Here is a 9,645-nt window from a genome sequence, read left to right on the forward strand (position 1 = left end):
ATAAGAGTTGAAGATTGGTGGTTTCAAGTCCTGGGTTGTTTTCTTATATGTGGAATCACATGCTTAAATGATAGAATGTGGTGAAAGAGCTTCTAAAAAAGCATTATTGTGATTCGCAGAGTCAGCATTCTAATTCGAACAAGCGCAGCGCAGCGCCACTCCAAGGGTCCCACAGCGCCGCTCTCGGCCCGCGCATGCGCCTGAGATCAAGGCCCAGCTTCGCGCCTGCGCGCTCCCACTTCCCTCGCTCTCACTCCGTTGCGCAGCGATCGGAGTCCCCCTTCTACGCTACGCACACACTCCACCAATCAGTGCCGCGCTTCAGAAACACGTGATCTGCAGGCCGCTCTCGCGAGGCCCGACGCGCGTTGGCCCTCGGCTCCGCCCGCTTCCCGTCTCCCCGCGCAGTCCGGCCCGCGGCTTCGGCGTTCAGGCGGCGGCGGTCTGACGGCTCCCAGCGCGGCGCCCCCGGCCCGGCCCTCGGGCCCCTCAGCGCCCGCCGAGGTAAGAAGCGGCTGCTCGGTCCCTCCCGGTCCTTCCTTGCCGCCCCGCGGCCTCTCCCTGCCCTCCCGGAGGCAGCCCGCGCTCGGGCCCGGGCCTAGGCCCGCGTGCCGGCCGGGCCTCGGATCGGCCTCTGCCCGAGCCTGCCGGCGGCGGGCAACGCAGGCCATCATCCCTGCAGCGGTTCTCTGCGCGGGTAAAGAAGCTGCTCGCCCTGCGTTGCGCCGTCCGTGTCTGAGCGGTGCGTTTCCCGCAGATGTCCGAAGACCTGGCCAAGCAGCTGGCCAGCTACAAGGCGCAGCTCCAGCAGGTGGAGGCGGCCTTGTCTGGGAATGCCGACAACGAGGACTTGCTGAAGCTAAAGAAGGACTTACAGGTGAGGGGGTGGGAGCGGCCCGTGGCTATAAGGTGGTTTTTCACCTTTCCTAGATGTCCCTGTGGCAACTGAAACATCGGTCGGTAGGTTTACTAATTCATTTTCTCATAACTTGTTGGAATTATGGAAGGGTTGGTTTAGGGGGGAAAGAACAGCAATAGAATTTCCTTAACGTTACAAAATTACAAAGGAAGACAGATGTGCCCTTCATCTTCCACCTGCAGTTTTTTTAAATGCTTGAGCATCCTGCCCTGTAAAAAGCTAAAACCATTTCTGTGCTTAAGGTACCAGTGTGCTTTCAGTGCCAGAAAGACCACCGGCTAATTTTAAGATAAGTGGGCTTTTAGATTCTTGTGTATATAGAGTTACGTTGCTGTATAAGAAAACAGCAGTACTGTTCAAATGTCGTGTGAGATGCTGCCTCCTTTCTGTTGTGGATTGCTTTAACATGATGAAATGTTAAGATGCATAAAACAGCCCAGTACAAAACTGAGAAGCCACTATTCTGTATAGAAAAGCAGCACTAAGAATGATGCATCAACCAAGATACAAGCGGTGCCTCAAGTCAGTGATCTTTAGAATTCCTTTAAATTACAAAGGCTTGCTGCCCACGGGGCACTTAATAGATCATCTTAATGTCCTTTGTTGTACACTGTTAAAAGCGTGTGTATATTTTTATATTTTTAAAATGCACAGCAAAACCCATATGGGATGATATCAACACGACCTCGGCTTTGATATGCAGAGATCATTGATGTGAAAGGACAACTTGCAAACTTTTTTATAAAAGCTTTCTGCACAGAATGGGGAAGATGTTTACACTTTCGTCCCCAAAAGGTTTGCTATTCATATGTTCCGCCTTGCAAATGACATAGACAATGTTTTGCAGACTTGATATGTCAACCAAACAATTGTAAAAATGGGTTTGGCGAGTTGTGTCCTGACTGTGTAGCTTTTCTTTTGTTCAGTCTTTTGTTTAGAAAGACTTACCATGAAACTGAAAGATCCTTTTACATTCTAAATAGAGATGCACTTCAGCATTTTGTATACCGAGCTTATTCCTGATTAACAGGATTAAAATAAATATTACAAGAAATTTTTATAAATGTTTTGCTCTTTGCCTTCTGTTTCACTGAAGGGCTTCTTTGGACATGGTCCATGCAGCAAAGCAACAAACTTTGCATTTTGCATGAAGTAGAATTGATGACAGCCACCACCTTCTGTAGTTGGAGATGATGTTAGCAGGTGTTGCACTCTAAAATATCAAGTTCTGCCTGAGTTTTTAGAGAGCAGCTGGTGAGGAAAAGCCCTGACCAATTCACACAGGAATTCTCTGCAGGTCACAATCCTGTGCCAGAGACGTGGCAGCCCGCCCTGCTGCTCAGCTCAGTTGGCTGGACTAAGCTGCTGTGGTTGTCTCTCGTTCAAAAGCTTTCATTGAATCAGCTATTCCCTTAAGGACTGCTACAGAACTACCTCAGGAAGATTTTTACCCAAAGTTTGCTATTTTTTGCTTCATGTTTAATGATGCTTCATCAGATTTGAAGAATTCCTGGTGGACTGCTTTCCAGCTGCTCCCATTTTGAGTTCTATCACAAACCACCAACAAACATGGTGAGAACAACTCACCACTTGTGTGTCACGCTGCTAGCCTGCGTAGCTGACGTGCTGGTACTCAGTTTACATGTATTTGACATGCTGAGGTGACACCCATTTCAAACCATGCCTCTTGATTTTCAGAATGTAGTTAGGTGTATGTTGATTAACAGTTGGGATTTCTCACCTGGAAGGAAAAATTATGCTGATGCTGTATTTTCTGAACCTCAGGGTCTGTTTTGGGTCAGCTATGATGTTACAGAAGATAGAGACCAAAGTTAAATAGAAGTAATTTTCAGCATGTCACTGTGCTTGTGGTTGCTACCCATTGTGATTACTGTTAAATTCAGAAACAGGCAGGTCCTTAAAACAAGGAACAGAACTTCTGTTAGAGAGGTGCTGATAAATTAAGATGCTAACAGCTGCAACAAACAAACAGGACGTTCATTCTGGTTGTGTAGGCTATTGGATAAAAGTGCACAGAAGGGTATGTTGTGTTTACCTGCTATTTGGGAACTGCTTAGGATCACTTATGTTCTTGAGGAATGAAGAATAGCTTCTTTACCACCTTCTCCTGAGCTAGTCTTAAGTCCACAGCTGAAACGAGCTGTGAAGCTGTGGGGAAAACTGAGGCTCTGCTGACCCTCACAACAGATCACTGTTTATCTGTGACTCTCAATAACTGAGTTATTTGCTGTTAGTTGGATGAGCTTCAGCATTTCATGCTGTGATGCTCTTAAGGTGGGAAAAATTCTTATAGTGACTGCAGAGTTTCCTTGCCTTACATAGAAAATTCAAATGTTCCTTTAGATGCTGGCTCCTAAGTATTTGTTAATCCTAGTCAAAATCAGTGGTCTCAGTGTTGGGGAATAAGAACCTAATATGGGGTGGAAGTTGGGGGGAGAGGGCTGGCTGTGTGCTCCTGTTTGAATGAATAGTGCTTAAAGGAAGTGGAGAAATTTGTTAAGCACATGAACTAAAAACAACCTAACACTTGCTGGATTAGTAAGGGAATGCCTGACCTGAAATCTTGAGGTCACTGAATGTGGAGAAAAAGGAACACCTAAAATGACTTAAAGAAATCTATTTCTTTAATATGCATCAGAATGCTTTTTAGAAAAGAAAGGGCTGTACTGAGTGTCAGTCCTAGAAAGCACTGCGCTCTTCCACCGTGGATTCGAGTGCATCAGTTCAGCCAATCCCCCTAGTTTTGAATAAACTGAAAAGCGTTAGATTACTTAGATCTGCTACAATTACAGCTGTGTATTTTATAGATGACTATATATAAAATAGTCAGCTAGTCCCAGTGCAGAAGGGATGGAAGTAACTGCTGGCTAGACAGAACAGGAGTGTTATGTACAGCAGAGTACAGAAACGTGCAGCCGCGTACACAGAACGTCACACCACTGTTATTTCTTTTAGTTCCTTTCCCTCGAGGCTGTCCAGCTGTATCTTTATGCCTCTAGAATGAAACTGAATAAAAATAATAGGTGACTTGAAGTTTTATGGAAGGTATGGGGATGTTTACCGAGATACAGTGAAGCCCAAACATCTCTTCTGTAGGTGTGCAGGTTTAAAATATGAACGGCAACAGGACTTGAAAAATTATTGTGTGTTACTTTTGTCTTTTGTAGGAAGTCATAGAACTGACCAAAGATCTCCTTTCTACGCAACCTTCAGAAACTCTTGCAAGTTCTGACAGTTCAGCTTCTGCTCTCCCCAGTCACTCCTGGAAGGTTGGGGACAGGTGTATGGCAATATGGAGTGAAGATGGACAGTAAGTGTAGAAAACTTCTCTAACCGTTACATGAAATAGTTCATGGTAAGAGACTTTCATTCAGCTTGAACTGCCCCTAGGGCAACCAGTAAGCAAAAAGAAACTGGGAAAGAACTACAGAATTAGCTCTCATGGTACCCCTTTAATAAAGATCAGGACTGCAGATATAAAGCAAAGAGCTGTGGGGTCATTTCCTAGAAATGCCCTGTTTGTTACTAACCTCACACAAGCAGAGTAGCATTGGTGAACGACCATTTATTAATGTAATAAATGGCAGACTTTCATTAATTGATTTTATGGCAGTGTTTCATAAAGGTTTCAGGCTATTTGATTCGTACTATCGTATTCATGTGTTTGTAATTTTTCACTATCAAGAAAAAGTGTTTTCTGTACCTCAATTTGTGTGAATAATTGGAAATCAGTTTTTAATTTAAAATGTTACTTTTTGGCTATGAAATAACTGACTATGTAAAGTAGCTGTGGAATTTTTGTATTTACTCTCTGGTGCACAAGCATTTGAAGTTATGGGAATCAAACCAGTTTATTCTGACTTCCTAATTTCTGAAACTTTATAAGTATTGGAGAAGAAATATTTTTAGTGCCTGAGGTTTTCTCAACTCTTATTTATATGGAAGAGAATACGACCAAATCTTGCTAGTCACGAGCTACTGTGTTTTAAAACTTGTCACTGAATTCCCTGAACACTGTACTCTTGGAATGCTGTGTCTTGTTGGGGCTTTCCCCAGTCCTGTGGCCTGCCAGAATTAGAAACAAAATCAAGATTTCTGATTAGACTGCCCAAGCATTAATCATTAGTCTTGATAACTGCTGAGATCATTGCTTCTTGATGCTTAAGGTCAGCAGAACCTAACCTTTGTACTTGTGTCCTTTTGGCCTTAAGAACAACCTCTTGGTGTGATCTGTGTTGTCCCTGAAAATGAAGGTTGATATTTGCAAATTATTTTTACTTTATGCCATTAGCTGGCTGACAGTGTAGATGTTGATGGGCTGAGTATTAAACCTTTACTCACATGCTTACAGCCATGATATCTTTACAGGTGTTATGAAGCTGAGATTGAAGAAATAGATGAGGAGAATGGGACAGCTGCAGTCACTTTTGCTGGATATGGGAATGCTGAAGTTACACCGCTGTTCAACCTCAAGCCTGTGGAAGAGGGAAGAAAAGCAAAAGAGGACAGTGGCAACAAACCCATGTCCAAGTAAGTAATATGAAGGCCTAAATCTGAAAGCTAGTTGGCTTCCCCTCTCCCCCCAGCTATGAGAATTGGCCAATGTAGAAACTTAGAATTATTGTACATTCACGTATTTGTTAAAAAGGATCATAAATCAACGTGGCATACAACGTTCAGCAGATTATTGTGGCTGGCATTGTATGTTACCTGTCCTGATAAGATAACACAGGACTGTTTTACTCAGATTATGCTATCTCAAGATAACAAATATGTATGTGGGTAGGCTAACAGCCCAGGTCTGCTGCAGGCTGCTCTCAGATCTGGTACCTGGCTCACAAGTCAGTACACTGACATCTCTGCAAAGCTCCTGCCTGTGTCTCTCTGTTGATCCCATCACTGGGGAGATGGGCTTTACTCAGTAGCCTACTGTGCCTGACCAAGAAAAGTATTCAAGGCATTTTTCAGGTTTGAAAGCCTTTGGGAACAAAAAAAGGGAGTACGGTTTCAGAACTTGACCTTACAGGGTCGCTCTGAGGGACATGGTTTTGGCATAGATTTATATGTGAAATTCCTTATCTTCAATGAAATAACTTGTGCTCCTTTCCTTCCACCCCTGCCCAATACTGGTTAGTCTCTCAGAGAAGTTTTGACTTTTCTCTCAAGCTAGTTATGTTTTCCAAACGCTCGATGCTTCTGAAATGTGGAAGTGACAGAAAATATATCTCCAGTTCTGGAAATAAATTGGCTTCAGTCCCATGGGTTGCTGCATTTTGCATGGTCTTTATCAGGTGGCCATTATTGTTATGCCCAAAATACATAAAGGAGCATTGTAACACTTTAGCATGGAGAGAATTTTTTTCCTCCCAGAATTTGACATAGTTTACAAGCTTTGTTTTATGTATTTACTTAAGAATAACTGTTGTGCATGCCCTCCTTTCAGAGAGGTTTTAGTTTCTTACAGGATACTCTACGAATATAAAGACAGAGACACAAACATAAAGGATCTCTTTTTTTTCCTATCTTCCAGAAAAGAGATGATAGCTCAGCAACGGGAGTATAAAAAGAAAAAAGCTTTGAAAAAAGCTCAGAGAATTAAAGAACTCGAACAGGAACGAGAGGACCAGAAAGTCAAGTGGCAACAGTTCAACAACAGAGCATATTCTAAAAACAAAAAAGGCCAGGTTTGTTTGCTTTTTGTCTATATGTCAATAGTTAAAGATCATAGAATTCTATGCAGTAACTTGGGAGAGGGGAAGAAGGTGTTTTTAAAGGTAGTTTGTTCACCTGTGACTTATTTGAAATGTGCAGTTGGTTATTTTGTACTTTCAAGGCCTAGTTTTGCACTGGGTGACTTTGGGGTGTTCTTATGAGGCTGAGCTTGCACTTACCTCAAAGAAGTGAGTTCACAGTGAGTTGCAGTGCAGCATTTGTTGGAGTTAAGATCCCGAGGCCTATCTAAACCAACAAAGTCCTCTTACGTTTATGATGCTGCACACATGGCAGTGCTTACTGTGGACTAGGAAGCACATTGCAGAGAAGTTAGCAAGGACATCCTGCAGCTCTACTTAAGTTTGTGTCATGGCTCAGCCAAGACAGCTGCTAGATGTGGTGCTAAATCTGCATTCCCCCTTATGAGCCCGTACCTTCCTCGTAAGGTGGTCTCTATTGAATTGTATTCATTATTGGCTCAACCCAAGGCTGCGAGGGCAAAGATCCCATCCAGCATATTCCAGCCCTGCCTCTTCTGCTAATAATGTCAGAGGTGAGTTAGCCTCTGGAAAGCATGCTTGCCTATAGAGTAGGAAGCTGAGGATTCTGAAACGCTTCAAATAGTAATGGTTGTCTGTTTCTAAAAGCGAGTCAGTCATCACTGAGAAATTGTATTTTCTCTTCTATCTGCAGGTAAAGCGGAGTATTTTTGCTTCCCCAGAGAGTGTAACTGGCAAAGTTGGAGTTGGAACATGTGGAATTGCAGACAAACCTATGACACAGTATCAAGATACCTCTAAATATAACGTCAGGCATTTGATGCCTCAGTAGCAGGGGAAAAAGGTCGAACTTCATCTCTGCAGGGCTTTTCACTTATCTTTTTATCATTATATTTTTCTAAAAGTAAATTATTTGTTGGCACATAGCAAGTAGTCCATTTTGTCACCATCACTTTGGCTTCAGCTGATATGAGCCTTAAATTTCCAACTATTGATTTGACTCTCCTCTTCATTTTTTTTGGTAGTTGCATTACAATACATTCTGCGGGTAAATGCTTTCATGAACTGCTGCTACCTTTTATGCTAAAGCAGTAGTTATCTGGAAGTTTGATCTCCGGATTCTTCCATTTGTATGGATACTAAAGTTTTTTTTCTCCTTAAGAAAAGTGGTGGTATAAAAATGGCACCTGTAAAGCCTCCCTCATTTCTGTAGTCACAGTGCTGTCTGCTGGTCTCAGTGACAAGCTCTGTGTTACAGAGCTGCTGCAGCACTGGGAGAAAGACTACATCATAGCATGTAAGTCATGTGGAATTACAAAGGAGGTTCTAAATTACTCCCTTACAAATCCACTGCAGATAGTTTTGTACAGCTGTAAATGAGGGCAGGACAGGGCTGTTGTGATTTTTATCGCTAAGTATTATTCACGTGCTAGAAACAATAAATCTGACTTTAATTCCAGTCTAAATTTCCTGTGCTAAAAGTAGAGGAGATCTTTTTCTTTAATAGTCATCAAATTTTAACAGGAAGTTATTGAAACGTAACCAGAACAACATAGGAAGAGACTTCATTTTCAAAGAACAGAACTGTGCTTAAAGCAGTGCCCCCTTGGCCCAGGGATTAGAGGTGGGAGAACTGGACAGTTATGCTTTGGAAATGTCATCACCTCCCCTCTTGCAGTTTTCAAGCTTAGAGTTTTGATGGTATGGTCACAGACCTTGAGCAGACAGCAACATCTCGTGTCTGGGCTGCCTCCATCTCGTCCAGTAGTACTAAAGCATAGCAGGTATGAATGCCTAGATCCCACTTAGCTGTGAGTGAGTGAAGGTTAGTCTCAAGTTTCTGTCCGTAAATAACTGACTGGCCCTAGTGTTCATTGTAACTTCAGCTGTCTTACAGTGCTGCTGAGCCCCTTCAGTTCTATTCAGGAAGCCACGTGTAAAAGCTCTTGCTTTTTTGTATTCCATGTGATTTGCCTTTCTTCTGTTATTTGTCTCCCACTTACGGTAGTGGTGCCATCTCTGAATCTGTAACGTGTTCAAAGAACTTAATGGGTAGCCCTGTATACAATGTAGATATTATTTTTGTAAAATCTAGGGCTGAGTTAATGGACAAGAGTACATCAGCTGTTTCTCCCATTAAATGATTAAAGGGTGCATCTTGTTCATTAACCCTGACCGTTATTTCCCTGTATATTATGTTAATGTAGCTCATTTTGTAATTTGTTACCTAGATCAGGTCACGTCAGCAATTGTTGATGCACTGATTGGTGGAGATGTCCATCAGTTACCTAAGTCACAACTCAAGCTAAACTCTACAACTGGTAGTTTAGAATCCATGCATAGAAAGAAGTTTTCCCTATAATGGGAGAAGGTGATTTTTATGAATACAAAGTGTGTTAATTTCAGTTTTGTATGTTTAACTTTTATTAAATAAAGTGTTTAAAATCTGCTGGATATACTTGTCAATATAAGTCAATATAATACGAACATAATGTACGTGTGGCTGGGCACATAAATAATCATGCTATAGGTAAATGTAGCATCTGCAGATGCTACACGGGAGAGGTGGAAAAAAAAAGTGGGTACAGAGAACATGAAACTCAAAAGTGAATCAAAAGTAGGTCACTAGCAATGCAAAATCAAGTAGATCCTAATTCCTCGTCTTTGCTGCTGGTTGGAGGTAGGTGTAAACTTTCTTCTGCCTAGAAAAACTCTCTTATTTAAACTAAAATAATCTGAGGGAAGAGCCCACTGCTTTTTGGAGAAAGAGTTTGTACTGCACCTGCACTCTAAAGGCCATGTCTCAGCTATGCCATTGGTGATAGTTCTGCAACATTTACATCTCCTTGGGGAAAGTCACCTGTTGTCTTTTACAGATGGCTGTGAGAGAGGTTCTGTGCTGCTTTCACTAGGCAAAGGAGCACCTCCTCAAGGTTACACAAAAAAGCACTAAAATAGAACTCTAAGGGAAGGCTCATTTGCCTTTGTGGGAAC

General features: G+C 42.4%; 1 protein-coding gene across 1 annotated transcript; it reads left to right on the forward strand.

Moving 5' to 3' along the window:
* The first annotated feature begins 368 nt into the window (after positions 1-368).
* On the forward strand, positions 369-9,105 carry SMNDC1 (survival motor neuron domain containing 1). The gene is made up of 6 exons (XM_052676824.1): positions 369-504; positions 758-877; positions 4,108-4,250; positions 5,309-5,470; positions 6,471-6,624; positions 7,346-9,105. The coding sequence occupies exons 2-6, from the start codon at positions 758-760 to the stop codon at positions 7,481-7,483; spliced, it is 717 nt and encodes a 238-aa protein (XP_052532784.1). The 5' UTR covers positions 369-504; the 3' UTR covers positions 7,484-9,105.
* Positions 9,106-9,645: the final 540 nt, after the last annotated feature.

The sequence above is a fragment of the Tympanuchus pallidicinctus genome, unplaced genomic scaffold (genome assembly GCF_026119805.1).
Source record: "Tympanuchus pallidicinctus isolate F22 unplaced genomic scaffold, pur_lepc_1.0 scaffold16, whole genome shotgun sequence".
Lineage (NCBI taxonomy): Eukaryota > Metazoa > Chordata > Aves > Galliformes > Phasianidae > Tympanuchus > Tympanuchus pallidicinctus.

What these genes read in the sequence shown, in the direction of transcription:
- SMNDC1 (XM_052676824.1), top strand. Translation starts at nt 758, where the DNA reads ATGTCCGAAGACCTGGCCAAGCAGCTGGCCAGCTACAAGGCGCAGCTC. An exon ending in ATATGGAGTGAAGATGGACA is followed by an intron (nt 4,251 to 5,308) that starts GTAAGTGTAGAA and finishes ATATCTTTACAG; the next exon opens with GTGTTATGAAGCTGAGATTG. An exon ending in GGCAACAAACCCATGTCCAA is followed by an intron (nt 5,471 to 6,470) that starts GTAAGTAATATG and finishes CCTATCTTCCAG; the next exon opens with AAAAGAGATGATAGCTCAGC.